This window comes from Heptranchias perlo, chromosome 12 (assembly GCF_035084215.1).
Source record: "Heptranchias perlo isolate sHepPer1 chromosome 12, sHepPer1.hap1, whole genome shotgun sequence".
Classification (NCBI taxonomy): Eukaryota; Metazoa; Chordata; class Chondrichthyes; order Hexanchiformes; family Hexanchidae; genus Heptranchias; species Heptranchias perlo.
The window spans coordinates 32930681-32953215 of NC_090336.1; the positions used below are offsets into that span (position 1 = coordinate 32930681).

Consider the following 22535-nt stretch of genomic DNA (forward strand, 5'->3'; position numbering starts at 1 on the left):
CACTTCCCTGATCTTCGCTGACCAGAATTAGCTCTCCCAACACTCCAAGTTTAAAATCCTCATCCTGGTCTTTAAATCATTCTATGGCCTCACTCACCTTTTGTCTGCAACCTTCTCCATCCTATATTCCTCCGACTTCAGCCGCTTGTGCATCCTTCCATTGCTCCTCCAATGACAGCAAAGCCTCCACTCGTCATGGTCCTACTCTGTGGAATTCCGTCCTTAAACTCGCTTTGTTTCTCTCTCCTTAAAAACCTTCGCAAAACCCACCTCTTCAACCAAGCTTTTAGTCACTTCTAATCTTGTTTACTGTTTTGCCATCTGTTTTCCACATTTTGATGTTTCTTACGTTACAGGCATTACATGAATGTAAGTTGTTATTGTGTCGCTGCTCACTTCTTAATATCTGGCGAGTCAAGAGTTAAATGGTTTTCAACCAATGCTTCATTTTACTTAAGTGATCAACAAAATAATTTCTTAATATTATTTGAGTTGGTGAATGCAGGGCTAGCCAATTAGCCAAATATGGCACTATATATATTAAACCCTGGGCATATATAGTTCCTAGATCCATTGTGGACTTTGTAAGATCAGGATTTTCCAGCTAATCATAGTATCGTAGTTTGGTACAGCACAGGAGGCGGCCATTCAGCCATCATGCCTGTGACGGCTCTTTGACAGAGCTATGCAATTAATCCCACTCCCCTGCACTTTCCCCATAGCCCTGTAAATATTTTCCCTTCAAGTATTTATCCAATTCTGTTTTGAAAGTTATTACTGAATCTGCTTCCATCACCCTTTCAGGCAGTGCATTCCAGATCATTACAACTCTGCGTAAAAAAATGTTTCCTCGTGTCACCTCTGGCAAACCAATCACCTTAAATCTGTGTCCTCTGGTTACCAACTCTTCCACCACTGGAAACAGTTTTTCCTTATTTACTCCATCAAAACCCTTCATGATTTTGAATACCTCTATCAAATCTCCTCTTAACCTTCTCTGCTCTAAAGAGAACAACCCCAACCTCTCCAGTCTCTCTACGCAAATGAAATCCCTCATCCCTGGAACCATTCTAGTAAATCTCTTCTGCACCCTCTCTAAGGCCTTGACATCCTTCTTAAAGTGCGGTGCCCAGAGTTGAACACAGTAATCCAGTTGAGACCTAACCAGTGATTTATAAAGTTTTAGCATCACTTCTTTACTTTTGTACTCTATGGGCTCGATATTAGCAGGGCGGCAGGTTCTCAGCAGGGGGTCGACTGGGCGCATGGGTAACGCACCCGGTGAAATCAGTGTGCTCCGCACGGAATCGCAGGCTAATTGAAGCCACTTACCTGTGCTTCCGGGTTTCCCGCTGGTAAGCTGCGCGGCGGGCGGACTGCGCAGCAAGGTCTGTCAGCTGAAGGAGCCCTATTTAAAGGGGCAGTCCACTAATGCTCCTCCTGTAGCAAACAACCAATGCTGAACCATGGGGCAGGCCAGAGTGAAGGCTGCCCCAAGATTTTCAGACTCCTCACACCAGCTGCTGCTGGATGGGGTGAGGAGGAGGAGGGAAATCCTTTTCCCGTCTGATGGGAAGAAGTGCCCTCCCTCCACCACGAAGGCGGCTTGGCTGGAGGTGGCCGAGGTCACCAGCAGCGGCAATGTGCCATGAACCTGGGTCCAGTGCAGGAAGAGATTTAATGACCGAACCAGGTCAACTAAAGTGAGTACATTTACGCATTCTCCCACTCTCCATCTTCCACATCACCTCCACCACCAAACAACCCCTTCTGCACTGCCACCCCAATGTTCTCGCATCACTCCTCACATCCACTCAACCATCATCCTCACCTTGCCTGCACGTACTCACCGCTCCTGTCCACATTCGAACACTACCACGCAACCTAATCCTCGTACAATATCATGGCTATGTTGCACATGCACCCTCTCATGCATCTCCCTCACACTCAACCCCACCCACACCAATGCATGCAGCGACTCACCATGCAACTATCACTCAATCACGCCTGTGTGTTTTGCCTTGATAGGAGAAGAGATGCCAGAACGCCCGGGAGAGGGCACAGACCGGAGGGGGCCTGCCACATCAGGTGGCACTAACAGATGCAGAGCAGCAGGCATTGGAGATCAGCCGCACGCTGGAGTGCCTGTCCGTGGCGGATGCTGAGGCTGGGATTGCACAAGCGGCCGGTGACAGAAAGCTAACACTCAGCACTCATGATAGCGAATGATCTCAGCATCACTTGGCATCTGCAGCACCTCAACATCTGTCCACATGCCTAATATTGCTTTCTGTTCTCTTGCAGGGCCATCTGTGAGCGCCGTGACCATGGAGGGCAATTCCTGAGGGCCTGCCGGCCTCTGAGGGTCCATAGTCACATCTGAGCCATGCATCCACCAGCGCAGATACATACACCTCGGTGGGTCCCCGTCCTCACTTAGTTGGGCTTGCACATGGTGAGTCACCATGCACATGTGAGCGCGAGCAGACCCTGGTGGCAGGGGCAGCCGTTGAGAGTCCGCGTCAATGGGAGCACTCTTCTCCAGGCTCTGCTCAGCTGGACCCAGATGCTGAACCCTGGGAACCAGCCGTGAAAAGGAGAGTCGTCGAGGGGCAGCAGCACATTGCCAAGGCACTGCAACAGGTGCCATGTGCACTCTCCACAATCGCGGATTCAGGGTGAGCAATATTCTGCCGCCTCGAACAGGCTGACAGATACTTCACAAGTGGCCTTCCAAGGCCTCACACAAGTCCTCCAAACTGCTGTCCAGCAGGGTGGAAGGAGCGATGTGGGCCTGGGCCACAAGAGGGATGATGGTGAAAGGGGACATGGAAGTGGGGACGCCACTCAAAGCGCTCCCACGTCTCACCTGTTGCATCCCTCAACCAGTACCTGCAATGCTGCCCCCTCTCCAGGTGGCCGAGTCTGCCCCTGCACAGGTGCAGGTGGAGCAGTCTTTGGATTGCCATGTCTTGCCCATTCTTGACTGGCTTGTGGAATAGGTCCCTTTCATGGGGTTCACCATGAACACGCACACTTGATGCCACCCACTGTGTCACTGCAAAGTGGGTGTAGGTGTATTTGCAGGGCTCTTTTGTGCAGACGACTGACAGACATCGGCGATGTCCCCGGTGGCACCCTGGAAGGATGCGGAGGAAAAGTTGTTGAGGGCAGTGGTGACTTTGACAGCGACAGGTAAGAAGATGGTGCTCGGGCCAGCAGGGAGCAGCTCAGCATGAAGGAGGCTGCAGATGTCCACGACTACATGTCGAGTGTCTCTGAGCCTCCATGTGCACTGCTGCTCAGAGAGGTCCAGGAAGCTGAGCCTCGGTCTGTAGACCCTGTGGCAAGGGTAGTGCCCTCTGCGACGCATCTCTCTCTGCAGTTGCCCTCCCCCCTCCTGTGCAGGTGCATGTGTCACAGCACTGTGTTGTGGAGCTCCACATGTCAGAGGTCGTGACTGCAGCTACGGTGGCCCCCTTCCGGACGATGTACATTTGAGGGGGTCCGCAAGGTAGGTAAATGTGTCTGGACACCGGGGTAAGTGTGCAAGTTTGTGAATTTTATTGTTAGGGGAGGGTGGTGGAGGCCAAACTTTGTCCAAAGTGACAGCGTGGCCTCCTGCAATGAGTGAGGGTCTCCTCCCCCACCCCACCTGTCAAATGGACCTTTGCAGCTGCCACAGGCTGATGGCTGCAACACGTCCATTTGAACTGGGAGTGTTTTCCCCAGTATGGGAAACAGTCTCAGTTAATTTCAAAATCCCAGCCCTCCTAAAATATCAGGTCAATCAGGTCTGTAAACAACCTGAAGTACCCTTTTAAGTACTTTAAGTGGCACCCCACCGGCTTTAATTGCCGGTGGGAGTCCCACATGCGGGGGCTGCGCGCACATGTCAGCGGATCACTGGGGAACCCGTTAGTGGGCAGGTTGGAGCCAGGCTCCAGACCCGCCCCGGGAATCCTGGATTTGTGCAACCCCCCCGCCACGAACGCACCCGATCGCGGGTGCAAAAATCGAGCCCTATGTCTCTATTAATAAAGCCAAGGATCCCATATGCTTTTATAACAGCCATCTCAACTTGTCCTGCCACCTTCAAAGATCTATGTACCTACACCCCCGCCCCCCAAGTGTCTCTATTCCTTTAAACTCCCTTTAAAATTGTACCATTTAGTTTATATTGCCTCTCTTCATTCTTCCAACCAAAATGCATCACTTCACACTTCTCTGCGTCAAATTTCATCTGCCGTGTTTGCCCATTTCACCCTTTTGTCTCTGTCCTCCTGAAGGCTGTTATTATCCTCCACGCAGTTTACTACATTTCCAAGTTTCGTGTCATCTGCAAACTTTGAAATTATACTCTCTGTATACCCAAGTCCAGGTCATTAATATATCAAAAAGAGCAGTGGTCCTGATCACCACCTATCTTAACGTGTGTTTGTATCCTAACATTTGAATTTTCAATGTTAAGAGGGTCTTGGAGTTTGTGCCCAAGATGTGCATTAATCATTCCAACAACTCTCTTGCACCTAACAATCAATTTTATCATAGTACAGTACTAGCAGAGATCTGGGAGCCACCCAGCTACCCTTTCGCCGATGGATGATTTGTCAAGACCATAAAAGAGCAGAAAAGGAAGATATCAAATTTAGTTAAGTACATATATACACAACTAAGATACTCCTTGTGAGTACTGAGATTGTGTACCAGGCTAGTAAATGTAGGTGAAAATTGTAAAGCAAAATACTTCACAAAGATGACAATAATCATTCAGAAAATACAGCTTATAATTTTTGTATACTTATTACAGACTTTATTAGGTAGTGCATTGGTGTTCCAATGTGCAATGTTATGGAGTAATACGATAATGGGTCAACAGCTGTGAATCTCCACAGTGAGACTGCAATCTTAGCTGCGTCAACTGGGACTGTATACAACGTCACAACCTATGACTACTCAAAACACATCCTTATCTGTCGGTTTGAGTGGTACTGGCAGTGCTCTGGATCTACCTTTCCTAAATTGTTTGTTACTTATATATTTGTAAGATTACCTCTTGCATCGTATCTCAGTCCTCTGACATGAGGGATCTGTCTCATGGCTCTTTGTAAGCCTCCTCCAGGGCTTGAATACGTCCCCTGTGTCTTGGCAACCAGAACCAGATACAGTTTTCAGGCGTGGTCTGACCAGAGATTGTACCATTTGAGCATAACTCCCTCCTACTTATACATTACTGGTTTGGCTATATAGTTTCAGCACTCTATTTGCTCTGTTGATTGATGCTCCACAGTAATTGGATGTGTTCAGAATCATACATAAGAACAAAGAGCATAAAAACATGAGAAATAGGAGCAGGACTAGGCCATATGGCCCCTTGAGCTTGATCCGCCATTCAACAAGATCATGGCTGATCTTCTACCTCAACACCATTTTCCTGCACTATCCCCATATCCCTTGATGCCTTTAATATCTAGAAATCTATCGATCTCTGTTTTGAATGTACTCAATGACTAAGCCTCCACAGCCCGCTGGGGTAGAGAATTCCAAAGATTCACCACCCTATGAGTGAAGAAATTTTTCCTCATCTCAGTCATAAATGGCCTACCCCTTATTCTGAGACTGTGACCCCGAATTCCAGACTCCCCAGCCAGGGGAAACATCCTCCCTGAATCTACCCTGTCGAGCCCTCTAAGAATTTTGTATGTTTCAATGAGATCACCTCTCTTTCTTCTAAGTTCTAGAGAATACTAATCTACTTAATCTCTCCTCATACGACAATCCTGCCATCCCAGGAATCAGCCTGATGAACCTTCACTGCACTCCCTCTGTGGCAAGTATATTCTTTCTTAGGTAAGTACCTACTAAAACTCCAAGATCTCTTTCAACTTCATCTTGAACTTTTTCAACATCTTTCATGGGCCACTTTGTTGCCCATTTTTTCTTATGTATGATATTACATTTCGTCTGGCATTGGTCCATCGACTTAAACATTTTGTCTCAGTCATTCTGTGGTTCCCAAGCAGCATCCTCAGATTCAACTGCCTCCTCAGTTTGATAGTGTCTGAAAATTGACTGGTTTACATTGAACTTCTGAATCCAAGCCACTAATGTAAATTAAAAACAGCAGAGATCCCAACAGCAATCGTGTGTCACCCCAATCAACATAACTCCTCTAACAAGTACATAGGAACATAGGAATTGATAGACGAAAAAAGACCACGGTCCATCTAGTTTGTCTTCTACCATCCTGGTAGTCGCACGATACAGTAACGGAATTGTTGAGTAATCTCAGCAATCAATCTCCATCAATTAGTCTACAACAGATTCAGACATAAGGCAAGGAAAACCCCCAGTGGTAGAAAGCTGAGAACCAAAGGTCCAAAGTCCTCCCAAGATGCTACACTTACCCATTGCTTTCCACCCTGACAGTAATTTCTTATCCATTTTCAGATTTTACCTTGAACCTCCATCACTTTAAGGTTAAGTAGTCTCTCATGCAGAATTTTTTCAAATGCTTATTGAAAGCCAAGGAACAGTACATTGTTCAACTGCCAGAGTCCATGAGCTCAAAAAAAAGGAAATTGGTCAGGCAGGATCTTTCCCTTCTGCACTCTTGTTGACTCTTTGAGGATTACCTGCATTATAATAATCTGAGTTATTGTAGTTATGCAGGTTGTTATAATGCAGGTATTCCTCAAGTTTACTTGCAATAATCAATTACATTAAGTTTCCTGGCATCTGATGTTTTGTCACCATTTTCCAAAATTGGCATTACCGTACCCCGTTTCCAATCCACAGGGACCTCCCGAACATTCAGTGGCTCCTTTATAATGACCATCAATGCCTCACAAATCTCACCCATCTCTTGGCACTTGCAGATAAATACCTCCTATCCCTGCGGATGCATTTGTTGGAAACCCTTTTAGTCTGTCTAAGACTTCCATAAGTTATCGAAGTATTAATTTCACTTTGATTACAGCTGGTTAATAAGGGCATGTGAACATAATAAGTGAACAATGGAGGAAGTCATCATTTTGAATGCCAACTGTCTTCTGTGCATTCTCAATTTTGGCCCCACTGGCACATTTTAGGGTTCTCAACCCTTCCCTGACTGCTCCCTTAATGTCCTTTTTTTAACTCATTCATAGGATGTGAGAGTCGCTGGCAAGGCCTGCATTTATTGCCCATCCTTAATTGCCCTTGAGAAGGTGGTGATGAGCCGCCTTCTTGAACCACTGCAGTCCATGTGGTGAAGGTACTCCCACAGTGCTGGTAGGTAGGGAGTTCCAGGACTTTGACCCAGCGACAATGAAGGAATGGCGGTATATTCCCAAATCAGGATGGTGTGTGACTTGGAGGGGAATGTGCAGGTGGTGATGTTCCCATGCACCTGCTGCCCTTGTCCTTCTAAGGTGGTAGAGGTTTGGGAGGTGCTGTCGAAGAAGCCTTGGCGAGTTGCTGTAATTCATCTTGTGGATGGTACACACGGCAGCCACACAGCGCAGTGGAGGGAGTGAAAGGTTAAGGTGGTGGATGGGGTGCCAATCAAGCGGGCTGCTTTGTCCTGGATGGTGTCGAGCTTCTTGAGTGTTGTTGGAGCTATACTCATCCAGGCAAGTGGAGAATATTCCATCACACTCCTGACTTGTGCCTTGTAGATGGTAGAAAGGCTTTGGGGAGTCAGGAGGTGAGTCACTCGTCGCAGAATACCCAGCCTCTGACCTGCTTTTGTAGCCACAGTATTTATGTGGCTGGTCCAGTTAAGTTTCTGGTCAATAGAGATCCCCAGGATGTTGATGGTGGGGGATTCGGCGATGGTAATGCCGTTGAATGTCATGGGGAGGTGGTTAGACTCTCTCTTGTCCGAGGTGTCATTGCCTGGCATGTGACTGGCACGAACGTTACTTGCCATTTATCAGCCCAAGCCTGGATGTTGTCCAGGTCTTGCTGCATGCGGGCACGGACTGCTTCATTATCTGAGGGGTTGCGAATGGAACTGAGCACCGTGCAATCATCAGGGAACATCCCCATTTCTGACCTTATGATGGAGGGAAGGTCATTGGTGAAGCAGCTGAAGATGGTTCGGCCTAGGACACTGCCCTGAGGAACTCCTGCAGCGATGTCCTGGGGTTGAGACAATTGGCCTCCAACAAGAACTACTATCTTCCTTTGTGCTAGGTTTGACTTCAGCCACTGGAGATTTTTCCTCGATTCCCATTGAATTCAATTTTACTAAGGTTCCTTGATGCCACAGTTGGTCAAATGCTGCCTTGATGTCAAGGGCAGTTGCTCTCACCTCACCTCTGGAATTCAGCTCTTTTGTCCATGTTTGGACCAAGGATGTAATGAGGTCTGGAGTCAAGTGGTCCTGGCAGAACCCAAACTGAGCGTAGGTGAGCAGGTTATTGGTGAGTAAGTGCTGCTTGATAGCACTGTCAACGACACCTTCCATCACTTCGCTAATGATTGATGGGCGGTAATTGGCCTGATTGGACTTGACCTGCTTTTAGTGATCACATAAATGGCATTATGTTCATATAAATTCTTTATTTTGAAGTACAGAAAAAAGTTCTTACTGTTATGCTATTCATCTGCAGCTATGCATTTTTCTTCGTGTTTCTGCATGTTGTGACATTCTGCATAATGGGTCCCTTTACCTTTCTCCCTTTTGGATTTGTAGATGTCATTCTTTCCTCAGTTAATTTCTGGTTAATTTGTTAATCCATTTAGATACAGATTTTTTTTTAGTCTATGCTTGCTAATCGTAGGTATCTCTTTATCCTGCATGCTTAGCATTATTTCTTCAAAGATGTTCCACTTATCATTTATTGATTTGTTGTTGAACAATCCCTACCCCACTTCAATTTGCTTAAGTTTATGTCCTTCAAGTTCGACTTTTTAAAACTACACACTTGACTGATGAATTATGTTGCCATAAAACCCAGTATTCCATTAGTTTTCTCATGGCCATATCTATTTGAGATGCTGCTTTTAATATCTTGTGAATCTGAACCCCTAAATCTCTCTTCTCTTACACATCATCAGCTCCCCCATACCACCTCACGAGATACATGCTGTATGAGCCCCGAGCCCTTAAAATAACAACTTGCATTTATATAGCACCTACAACATAGTAAAACGTCCCAAGGCACTTCAAGGAGCATAATCAGACAAAAACTGACACCGAGCCAGATAGGATAAGTGACTAAAAGCTTGGTCAAAAAGATAGGTTTTAAGGAGGGTCTTAAAGGAGGAGACATGTGGAGAGGTGGAGAGGTTTAGGGAGGGAATTCCTTAGCTTAGGACTTAAACAGTTGAAGGCAGGGCCGACAATGGTGGAGCAAAGGAAGTGGGGAAGCAGAAAAGGCCAGAATTGGAAGAACACAGATTTCTTGGAGGGTTGCAGGGCTAGAGGAGGATACAAAGATGAGGGGTGGTGGAGGGAGTTGAACATGAGGTTGCGAATTTTCAAATCGAGTCTCCGGTGGATCACGAGTCAATGTAGATAACAAGCACAGGGGTGATATGTGAATGGGACTTGGTATGGGTTAGGCGATGGGTAGCAGAATTTTGAATGAGCTGAAGTTTATAGAGGGTGAAAGATGCAAGGCCGGCCAGGGGAGTATTTGAATTGTCGAGTCTAGAAGTAACAAAAGCATGGATGAGGGTTTCAGCAGCAGATGGGCTGAGTTGAGGGCGGAGATGGGCATTATTACGGAAGTGGAAGTCGGCAGTCTTTGTGATGGAGAGGATATGGGGTCAGAAGCTCAGCTCCGAGTCAAATAGGATGCTGAGATTGCAAACTTTAACAGCTCGCTTGAGTCTAGGACTGTTAGACCTTAGTCTGTAAGGAGGTTGACTGGGGATAAGGCAGATCCAGGTCGCTATAGGCCATTAGCTTGATGTCAGTAATATGGAAGATGCTTGAGGAAATTATTAGGGATGCACTATATATAAGGGATGACAGAGAAGGCCATATCAGGGACACCCAACACAGCTTTTGAAAAAGATCGTGACGACACCAATTTGATTCTTCTTTTTGAAGATGTTACCAGGATAGTTGATGAGGGAAACCCAGTAGATATTGTCTACCTGGACTTTCAGAAAGCTTTTGACAAGGTACTGCCTAATAGGCTTCTCTAGAAGACTGAATCTTCTGGAATGAAGGTAATTTACTACGCTGGATTGAAAACTGGCAGAAAGTGGTTGTACATGGATTTGGTTCTGCTTGCATACCGGTCACCAGTGGTGTCCCGCAGGGATCGGTGTTCGGACCGTTGCTATTTATTATTTTCATTAATGATCTAGATGTAGGTGTTGGGGGAATGATCTCCAAGTTTGCAGATGATATAAAGATATATGCAAGAGTCAGGACAGTAGAGGATGCTAGACTACTGCAAGTAGATTTGAGATGCTCTGGGGGATTGGACCCGCGACTGGCAAATGACATTTAACTTAGAAAAATGCAGTGTTATTCATGTGGGCAAGTCAAATGCTGAGAATGCATACACCCTTCAGGGAAAAGAACTAAAGCCAGTGGTGAAAGAAAGAGATCTGGCCGTTATAGTGCATAGATCTCTAAAGGTTCACAGCCAATGCTGTGAAGCTATAGCTACAGCAAATAGGGTGCTAGAGTGTATTTACAGGACAATTAACTACAAAACAAAGCATACTACTTTGTTCTTGTACAAGACCTTGGCCAGGGCTCAGTTAGAATACTGTGTCTTGTTTTGGTCTCCTCGCATGGTGGGTGATATTGAGGCTTTGGAAAAGGTTCAGAGGAGGGCCACAAGATTAATTCCCAGTCTAAAGCATCTTAGTTACCCAGAGAGGCTCAAAGAGCTGGGTCTCTATACTTCAGAGAAGCACAGAGTTAGGGGTGATTTGATTGAGGTTTACAAGATGATGAAGGGATTAGATTGTGTTTGTGTGGACAAACTGTTTGAACTAAATAGGTTAAGCAGGACCAGGGGTCACACTCTCAAGTTATTTAAGGGCAGAAATAGGTTATTTACTGACAATGAATTCAATCTGCCAGTTTTGTGCCATTCCCCCATTTAATGATTATCCGCTTGCAGCATCCTTTGGTCCTCTGAATTATGCCTCCAATTTTAGTATCATCTGGAAATTGTGACACCGCTCCCTCTAACCCTATATCCAAATCATTGATGTGCTATGAACAGAAGCGGTCGCAATGTGGTACACCACTATCCACTTCCAATCTGCATGGTATTACACCTGTAGGTGTTACGGGACAGGATCACCAAATGTAAAATTAGAACCCCGCCTGTGGAACTACACAGGAGTAAACAACAAAATTGTGAAAACTGGTTAGATATAAAAAACCAACAGCACATTAAAAAGATGAAAAAAACGTTTGAACCGCAGAAAGCTTTGAAAAAGTAAATTCTAGGAACCAGCTGAAAAACAGCAGTGGTCAAACAAAGCTTGTTACGATGCTGCGAAACTCTGCCACAAAATGGGAAAACAAGCAAGCAGCCCACAAGTTCTATTAAAACTTCCAGATTTCAACAGCACCAAACAAAACAAACAGGCGTGTTCAATTGCACAAAGCCAAAACACAATAATACTGACAATTTTAGGGAAACCCTTCCCAAAGACGAGAAAACTGTTCGTCCTTTCCTCTCCTCACTCCCCATCCTCTTCTCTCCATTCTCCTTTCCATACCCCCCAATCATCGTCCCTATCTCATTTTCTCCCAACTCTTCCTCTCCTCTTTCCTTCCCCCTTGCACCCTCCCCTCCTCCTTTTTATCCCTTCTCCCAATTCATCGCCTCCTCTGCCCTATCACCCTCCTCCTCTCGGCCTTTCTCCCCTGCCTACTCTCCTCCAATGCTCCATCCTCCCTTCTCCATAAACCCTTTTCCCTTCTCCTCTACCTCCTACTCCTCTCCCTCCCTTATCCTCCTAAACCACAATTCTGGTGCTCCCTAATCCCAGGACAGCTCCAATACAATGAAACATAGAGACCGCCCTACCCAGTGCTTCCAGATCCCACAACCCTTTTCCTAGTAATCCAGAACCTCCCTCCCACTTCTCAATGTTCCCACTTTCCTCAGACCTCCCCCAATATACTACCAATCCTTTCTGACTGGCGAATAACAAAAGTAGAAAATTACCAATCATATTATTCAAAATCTTTCTACCCAGTTCAATATTATCTCCAAAAACATTCCAGCAAACAACTGTCAGAGATATAGGCACCGTAAAAGTTTCCCATCCACCCCAAAACACATCACCAAAAATAAAATCAACACAATTAATACTTGTTGAAGCAGTCTTAAAATTTCAACAGGAATTAGAGAGTCACTTGAATAAGATTATTAAAGGGTAGAGAGAGCAAGCAGAATTAGACTTGGTAAATCATGTGAAGAAAAACATCAGCATAGACTTGGCAGGCTGAATGGCCCATTTCTGTATTGTAAAATTGTACAATTCCAAAATGGCATAAAATTCCTACTTCAGTTTGTTTTGCTGCTTTTTTATACATGCAGAAAATAAACTTACTCATTAGCTTGACCAACAACATCCCCTCCTTCCAAATAGCACACTGTACACCACCAATGTAAAGAAACAAAGTGTCCACGTGCAGAAATCCATCTCAAGTGTAAAAGTCGAGAATTCCGAGAAACCACGAGTGAAGCGATCCCTCCCAAACTCTTGGATTGTGTTCAGCAAGCAGCCCACTCACTCGAGTGGGAAGAAGGTAATGCGAAAATAATTAATAGTGAAGAATGTATGGGGAAAAGGCATGTTACTGGCACTAAATGGATAACTCTTTCAGAGAACTGGCAAAGGAAAAATGGGCTGAGTGGCCTCTTCCTGAGCTACAAAATTCAGGGAAAATGGTAGAAAGGGTACGAGGGACTACAAGTGAGCAAATAGCATAAATGTGTGCCATTTTCTCCAATAGAACTTTAATGCTGTTCTGGTCAAATAATAGCAATATTTTTTCCTCTTTTTTTGATTAATGTATTCTTTTTCACGAGTGTTTCTAATATTTTACTCACATTTCTGTTTACTGTCTGTGGGTTCTGTATTTTCTCACGCTATTTCTACAGTTTCTGTGACATTTTCTCTCTTTTTCTTTGGGTCGGTTTCTCTATTTTCTGTTTTATGTCTAATTGAACTACTACAGAACAAAAGGGCCAATGGGAAAGGGTCTGAGATGGAAGGAGAGCGACAAAAAGTTAAAGACAGATAAAGTCCGAGAATATAACGGCAGGGGCTGAATAAAACTGAACAGCTGGAGGGGAATAGACGACAGAGAAAAAAATGACAGTAACTACAGCAAAAGGAATGGAAAGATACCTGGAGAGGGACAGAGAAAATATTACTGAAACGAAAGAGACAGACAGATAAATGGAGGGAAAAATGAGGAAGCAAGAGAAAATATTCCAGAAAATAGAGAAAATTACACCCAAAGAGGGAGAAAATGTCAAAGAAACTGTAGAAATTGTGTGGGAAAATACAGAACCTGCAGGCAATAAACAGAAATGTGAGTAAAATATTACAAAAACTAGTGAGAAAGAATAATTTTTAAAAATGCAAAAATCATTGGCTGTTATTTGGACAGGAACAGTGTTAAAGTTCTGTTGGGGAAAATGGCACATTTATGTTACTTGTTTGTTTTTGATTAACATAATTTACATTTTTAGGAAGGAAGGACAGACAGACAGAAAGAGGAGTGTGTTTTGAGGGGGAAGGCTGAGAAGAGAGAGGGAGAAATAACCTGCAGAGGGAAAGAGAGAGATAGAGAATGAATCTTTTGCTGTAGTTACTGCCATTTTTTTCTCTGTCGTCTATTGCCCTCCAGCTGTTCAGTTTTATTCTGTGTATTCAGCCCCTACCGTTATAATCTCGGACTTTATCTGCCTTTAACTTTTTGTTGCTCTCCTTCCATCTCAGACCCTTACCCATTGGCCCTTTTGTTCTGTAGTAGTTCAATTAGACATAAAACAGAAAATAGTGAAACTGACCCAAAGAAAAGGAGAGAAAATGTCACAGAAACTGTAGAAATAGCGTGAGAAAATACAGAACCCACAGACAGTAAACAGAAATGTGAGTAAAATATTAGAAACACTCGTGAAAAAGAATACTTTAATCAAAAAAAAGAGGAAAAAATATTGCTATTATTTGACAAGAACAGCATTAAAGTTCTATTCGAGAAAATGGCACACATTTATGCTGGGACAAAAGTTATTGTCGGGCTTAGAAGCCCATATTATAAAACAGAGCACCCTCGAACACAGTTTGTGGAGCACCATGGGAGACCCACTGACTTGATTTAAAAATGCTATCAATAAAGATACCAATAGCTCCTTGGTACAGCCAGTATCTCTCCAGATGAATTGTCAGAAACTAGCAAACTACATTTTAAGTATTATACAATGAAATTCTATGAAAATGTCCAAATGCACTAAACAAATGAGCTAAAATAAAAATAGAAGATTCTGATACATAGCAATTTCTGATGCAATTTCTAAACTTGAAAGCAGACCACTGTTGGGTTTCAAACCAAACAACCAAAGGTAAAATTGCAGGAGCTTCTGGAATTCAGATCCGGCTATCACCAATGGAAAATGTTCATAATTTCTCGACCATCTCCTGTGTCAAGTGTTTTCCAGAAGTGGTTGAAAATGGATGATACTGTTTCAAGTTCAATAAAAAATAAAATGACAAGGCAATCCCACCCCATAAACACACATCTTTCTGTCAGCCAATCACAGAGCAACATTAAAGATGTCCGCGAACTACCTGGCCCTCTCGGCTTGAAAAGGAACAATGAGGCAGGTATCGCAGGACAATTTTGCATAAAACACCAAAAAGTCAGAACATAACTCAATAATAAATGTAAAATTTATGAATATATCAGATAGTTCGTAAAGCACTTCTGTCTCCAAAAATAACAAAAAGATTTTCAGAATGACTTATGTTTTCTTAGGCCAATGGACAGGTTAATGTAAATTTTATACTAACCTGATACTGGTAGCTTCTGAACCATTGTTTCAAATCCCAGTCCCATAGGATCATCTGTAAAATATGAAATTAAGTGTCATTAACAGACAATAGCTAGAAAATATATTTACACCATTTGTTGCAACTTATCCAGATCTGCGACGTTGTATTCAATGCCACATGCCCACAACACAACACTTTTCAACTTCAGTTGGGTGGAGGTGGGAAGGCGGGTTTGGGAGAGGGAAAAAGAGAGGATGAAGAAATATTTTGTCAATGCCAGAAGGAGCAAAGCCCCGAAACAAGCACCAGAGTTTTGTTGTCGCCGGGAAACTGGGCGAAAGATGCTCCCGCCAAACAACCAGAACAAATGACTGAGGCCAGTTTCTATCCAATTACCCTCCCAGGGCTTGCCCCGCTCCCCTCCTGGTCCCAATCTTGCTCCGCATCTGTTTGCGACCATTTCTACCCCAAACCTTCCCAGCCCCCTACTACTTACAAAAAAAACTCCGACTCCTGGTTTTTGCCTTGCTCCCGCTGTGTAGAAGAAATCTCCCAGCCTTTGCCTCGTCCCACCAATTAAAACAAACCTCCCAGCCCCACTCATTGTTTCCCCAAACGAAATAGCTGAAAAAAAACTTCCTTGCTTCTGCCTGTTCACATTACTTGAAAAAAAATCTCCAGGCTTTTATCTGGCTTGCAATGCTTAAAAAAATCTTGAGGCCCTGCTAATGGATCATCTGACTCCTGCTATCTAAAAATAATAGATGAAAAGCCGTGGGTATAGAATGCAAGTTCTTTTTTTCACTTCTTGCAAATCTACTTCCGATAACATTTTGCTGTCACACTTTCCTGATAACATCCCTTTTGTTATCAAACACCGTATTCTCTGATTCTCCTTCCTTGCATGATACCATTAGAGCTATCAAGTCTCTCTCCAGTGACAAGGTACCAGCTTCCAATGCTACACCTGCTGAGGTATATCACGCTGGGGTACACCAACCAGCTCCATCTCTCACTAAACTTTTCCAGCTGATGCGTCAAAGATAAATCATCCCGCAAGTACAGAGATGCATCCATTATCCATCTATTCAAACACATGGGCAGTAAACGTTTGTGACAATCGCAGAAGAATTTCCCTACTTGTCATCGCAGGGAAAATCCTAGCTAGGATTATCGCAGTATCTGAGTAAGTAAAGCACAGGAGGAGGCTATTCAGCCCATCATGCCTGTGTTGGATCTTTGAAAGAGCTATCCAATTAGTCCCATTCCCCTGCTCTTTCCCCAAAGCCCTATAAATGTTTTCCCTTCCAGGTATTGATCCAATTCCCTTCTGAAAGTTACTATTGAATCTGCTTCCACCACCCTTTCAGGCAGTGCATTCCAGATCATTACAACTCGCTGCGTAAAAAAATGTTTCCTCGTGTCGCCTCTGGCTCTTTTGCCGATAACCTTAAATCTGTGTCCTCTGGCTACCAGCCCTTCTGCCACTGGGAACAGTTTCTCCTTATTTACTCTGTCAAAACCGTTCATGATTTTGAACACCGCTTGCAAATCTCCCCTTAACCTTCTCTGTTTTGAGAACAATCCCAGCTTCTCCAGTCTCTCCACATAACTGAAGTCCCTCAACCCTGCCACCATTCCAGTAAATCTCTTCTGCAGCCTCTCTAAGGCATTGACAGCCTTCCTAAAGTGTGGTGCCCAGAATTGAACACAATATTTCAACTCAGGTCTGACCAGTGTTTTATAAAGGTTGAACAAAACTTCCTTGCTTTTGTTCTCTATGCCTCTATTAATAAAGCCAAGGATCCCATATGCTTTTCTAACAGCCTTCTCAACTTGTCCTGCCACCTTCAAAGATTTGTGTATGTACACGCCCAGGTCTCTCTGTTCCTGCACCCCTTTTAAAATTGTACCATTTAGTTTATATTGCCTCTCCTCATTCTTCCGACAAAATGCATCACTACACATTTCTCTGCATTAAATTTCACCTGCCATGTATCTGCCCATTTCACCAGTCTGTCTTTGTCCTCCTGAAGTCTGTTACTATCCTCCACATTGTTCATTACATTTCCAAGTTTCGTGTCATCTGCAAACTTTGAAATTATACCCTCCATACCCAGGTCATTAATATATATCAAAAAGAACGATGTCCTAATACTGACCCCTGGGGAACATCAGTGTATACTTCCCTCCAGTCTGAAAAACAATCATTCACCACTACTCTCTGCTTCCTGTCCCCAAGCCAATTTGGTATCCACGCTGCCACTGTCCCTTTAATCCCGTGGCTTTAATTTTGCTAACAAGTCTATTACATGGTACTTCATCAAATGCCTTTTGAAACTCCATATACACATCAACCACGGTACCCTCATCATCCCTCTCCGTTACTTCATCAAAGAACACAATCAAGTTAGTCAAATCAAGTTAGGGGTACGGTAGCATAGTGGTTATGTTACTGGGCTAGTAATCCAGAGGCCTGGACTAAAATCCAGAGTCATGAGTTCAAATCCCGCCACGGCAGCTGGCGAATTTAAATTCAATTAATTAATTAAATTCAATTAATTAAATAAAAATCTGGAATTAAAATACTAGTATCAGTAATGATGGCCATGAAACTACCGGATTGTCGTAAAAACCCATCTGGTTCACTAATGTCCTTTCGGGAAGGAAGCCTGCCGCCCTTACCCGGTCTGGCCTATATGTGACTCCAGACCCACAGCAATGTGGTTGATTCTTAATTGCCCTCTGAAATGGCCTAGCAAGCCACTCAGTTGTAAAATCTCGCTACGAAAAGTACTGCAGCGGTTCAAGAAGGTGGCTCACCACCACCTTCTCGAGGGCAATTAGGGATGGGCAATAAATGCCGGCCTTGCCAGCGACGCCCACATCCAGTGAACGAATTTTAAAAAAATTTTTAAATGTGATTTTCCTTTATTAGCCCATGCTTTTCCAAGCGCCAATTTATTTTGTCCCGGATTATTGTCTCTAAAAGCTTCCCCACCTCTGATGTTAGGCTGACTGGCTTATCCCTCTCCCCTTTTTTGAACATGGGTGTAACATTTGCAATCCTCCAGTCCACCAGCACCATCCCCATATCGAAAGAGTATTGGAAGATTGTGGCCAGAGCCTCCGCAATTTCCATCCTTACTTTCCTTAGTAACCAAGGATGCATCCTATCTGGACCAGGTGACTTTTCGACTTTGAGTACTGCCAATCTTTTAAGTACCTCCTCTTGAATTACCATGACTATTACCATGTCTTTGTTCATCTCACAAAGACCTTCGATACAGTCAGCAGAGTGTGCCTCTGGAAACTACTGGCCAAAGTTGACTGTCCCAAAAAGTTTATCCTGATGATCATCCAGTTCCATGATGGCCAGAGTTGTGGAAGATGGTGATGTTTCCAACCCTTTCCGTCTCCAATGGAGTCAAACAGGATTGTGTTTTAGCTCCCACACTGTTTAGTACCTTATTTGCTTCTATGCTTACTTTTGCCTTCAGGAACTTGGATAAAGGAGAGTATATTCACTTCAGGATGGTTGACAAATTGTACAATCTCCACCGCCTGCAGTCCAAAACTAAGACCTCTGAAGACCTCGTTTGGGAGTTCTTGTTTGCTGATGGCTATGCCCTTGTTGCCCACATAGAAGAGTACCTCCAAGTTATCATGGACCATTTCTCGGATGCTTGTAAGAAATTTGGCCTCACTATCAGTCCGAAGATGATGGAAGTTATATACCAGCCTGTCCCTGTAAAATATTATGTGCCATCCAATAATACCATCAAAGGGCACATGCTGTCTGCAATAGACAAGTTCTCCTATCCAGGAAGCACAATGTCATGTGATGCACTCCCATAAGATGAAGTGAACCACAGTCGTACTTCTAGAAAGCTCCATGTGAGGTTATGGGGTAAATGGGGCATTAAACTGGCAACAAAACATAAGATCTACAAGGCAAATAGTCATAACATCCTTACTGTACATGTGTGATAGCTGGACCACTTATGGTCACATCAGAAAACTCGTAACATTTCCATCTAGGTTACCTCAGAAAGATCATGAAAATTCAATGGTGGCACGATTCCAGATACTGGTCAGTTCAAAAGATAGAAGAGTTGCCGGAAGACCAATCTGAAAAAATATGCCATCTCAACTCCGGGGAAAAGGAAGGAAGGAAGGGAGGGAGGCAGTGGGGAAGCAAGGGATGAAGGAATGTGGCATCTCAACTGACATATGGAGCATGATGCTTTTGACAGCAAAAAGTGGCAAAAGATGATTCACAGTGGCATGACAAGGCTTGAAGCAAGTTGTATCCAGCTAGCAGAAGAAAAGAGAACCCAAAGGAAATCAAGGAAACATCAACCCTTAGGTCAATCTGATATCCAATGTTCTGTGCATGGAAAAACATTCCTCACGAAAATCATACTTTCCAGTCATATAAGAACCCACAGCCTGTATTAAATTGGAATTGAAACATAGGCTGTCATCATCGATAATGATGGACAAATCATCATCATTTCTGACTCACCATGAGCAGTACCATGGGACAGCTGAAGACATTAAAAGTGTTGCACATGGAGAGCACTTCAGGTACAGATTTTGCTCTATTCAGATTGTGCAGTCTGAGCATGTGCAGTGTACTGAATTTCCCAGGATGCAGGAGGACTACTTAATTAGCTGAAATGCTAAAAGGGGAGGGGGTAGGAAACGGGTAAGTGGGAAGGACTAAATGAGCAGTTTTGAGGAAGGGAAGGATGAAAGGAGAATGCGAGAAAAGGAGGAAGACTTGCATTTATACAGCACCTCTCATGACTTCAGGATGTCCCAAAGTGCTTTACAGCCAATGAAGTACTTTTGAAATGTTGTCACTGATGTAATGTTAGAAACACGGCAGCCAATTTGTGCACAGCATTTTGTAACAAAATCACAAGTGTCGGCATTTCAGGAGATACCAGCACGTCTACAGAGGTAAAACAAATACCTGCAATTATACAGCACTTTTCACCATCACAGAAACACTTCAAAGTGCTTCACATATTGAACTGCTTTTGAAGTGCAGTGACGGTCATATAGGTATTTACCTATATGAGATGATGACCAGATAATCAGTTTTTTTTTAAAAAGTGATGTTGGATCAGGGATTCAGGGATAAATATTGACCAGGACACCAGGAAGAACTCCCCTGCTCTTATTTGAAATAGTGCCATGGGATCTTTTACGTCCATCTGAGAGGGCAGACGGAGCCTCGGTTTAATGTCTCATCCAAAAGACTGCACCTCCAACAGTGCAGTATTTCCTCAGTGCTGCACTGGAGTGTCAGCCTAAATTTTGTGTTCATGTCTCTGGAGTGGAACTTGATCCCACAACCTTCTGACTCAGAGGAGAGAGTGCTACCACTGAGCCAAGGCTGACACCCTTAGTGATAATACATTATGTGCTATATGGCATGGCACCAATTATTAAAACACAATTTATCCTCCAACTAAATGTGAGCAGTACCACAGACAATTCTTGGATACATCCTTCATCAGAATATCAAGATCTGTTGGTATCTGCAACCTGACAACTAAGCACATTGATGGGAACATGGATTTAAACTTTACATGTGGTACTCAAGGTTCCATCGTCTGTGCCGAGCGGCCCACAAAGATAAAACTCTTGGACCCTGCCTAGAGTGACATAACTCAAAATGATCTGCTTCTCTTGATACAGGACCGAAATTTGGATGGACAAATCTATAATTATACTGCGACGTGTACAATTGAAGTACCACTCAGAAGACAAAAAGTACACCCCCCTCCCCAGCATCCCATTATGCTTTAGAGAACTCTTGTAAAATAAATGCCTATTATGCTTAATTGAAATCCTACTGGCAACACTGATGGATACAACAAATTGCTTCTGTCCTATGTATATATAAATACACACACAATGAGGAACAAATCATCTAATGTGCACTCAGGTATATCAATGTTAGAGGTCTACTGTCAGGTTGAACATTTACATTTACATCCTGCAATACAATGTGCCAACTTGAAAAATATGATTTGTGAAAAGGCGTATTACTTTTTGTGAAGTGCTTGTAAAGTCTCATGAAAAATAAACAAATTTTGTAATGCAAATTCAAATTCCACCAAGGGAGCTGTTTCAATAGATATATAAAATTTACATTAACACATTATGGAAATTTAAACATTTATTTTCAACAAATCTACAGGAAATGGGTACTGTTCAATGTGCAAACCTGCTAGAAAATGAAAAAGCGATAATTACAATTACAAAAACAATAAAGTTTAATGTGTTTAACCTGTCAAGTAGTAGTGAGAAATAAACTATTTTAAGTCACAGAACCATAATTCAAGCAGGAACGATCTAACTAAATTAAATCCATGATTTTTTTTTAAAGAGTGATTGAGTAAAAATAACCATTAGCTCAACAGAGACAGACACGTGTATTAGTGGGTTTTGCCAAATATGGGGGGATAATAGGCGCTGATGGATTCCAATAAAATCTGTGATGGAATATAGCTGAGGAGTGATATTTACTTGGTCCTGGGAAACATTCCACAATGTCAGATTTTTTTCTTTCTGGCGATCAGTTGAGTCACGGATGCTGCCACACACACATTGCCAGACAATTACATAAAATGTCCTCAAATTATCAACTGACAGTTTAGAGTACATCAGAAATACATTAGAGGTATGAACGTAATGATAATACACTGCTGTGAACCCTAATGACAGACACATAGGAACCCTATTCTTCTCGGGTGTCCGTCTCACAAAATCAAAATTCAAGATGAAAATTGCCTCAATTCATGAAAAGCATTCCCTGGAATTTTGTCCAGTTTAATCACTCACAATAATATTACCAAACATGCCATCACAAAAGCTTTATACATGAAATGTCATTTTCACATATTCAAATCGCGAAAATATAAACACATAATTTGGGAATCAGGCTAAATTGTTCAGCAGAACCACCTGAGCAATGAAAGCCTTATTAGTGTGTGACTAATTGTTGCTCATCAAGCTATAATTTCAGGCAGGAACTTTGCAAGTTACAGATTCCAAAGTAAACAAGACCCTCAATGTGGAGAATATCTCAGGAAAGCATTGCTTTCTTCCATTTGTGCAGCACTGAAAGAAATCATTTTAAACCTGAATCACATGAAATACAATCAACTCAACTATTTTAATAAAAGGCCTGTTCCAGAAACACAGAAATCAGAACCATTTGCATTTATTTCTTTTAAAAACATCTTATGTACTGTAAACCACAGATTTGCAGATTAAATTAATAAACTTCTTAGTGACTTTTGAGCGAATTTGCCCCGTTTACTACAGGAAGCAAGTGCTTGTTGGTTCCAAATACTGCAAATGATTTTGCACATAAAATCATGTACATAATAAATCATTGTAATATGATAAAACACATATCAAAATTGCAGATTGATTGCAACAGCAATTCTCTACAAGAGATTGAGAAATCAATTCCCAGCAGTTACGGTGTAAAATGTCACTTGGTGGCCACACTGTCTATGAAAATTGCA

General features: G+C 43.1%; 1 protein-coding gene across 7 annotated transcripts in view; it reads right to left on the minus strand.

Moving 5' to 3' along the window:
- Positions 1-22535, minus strand: part of pde3b (phosphodiesterase 3B) — a 254316-nt gene that overhangs the window by 78007 nt on the left and 153774 nt on the right. For 5 of the 7 annotated variants that reach the window (XM_067993908.1, XM_067993907.1, XM_067993906.1 and 2 more), the window contains exon 2: positions 15001-15054. The exons of the other annotated variants lie outside the window; for them this stretch is intronic. In XM_067993908.1, coding sequence (XP_067850009.1) covers positions 15001-15054 — 54 coding nt within the window. The remainder of the gene's footprint in view (positions 1-15000; positions 15055-22535) is intronic. 7 annotated transcript variants of the gene reach the window in all.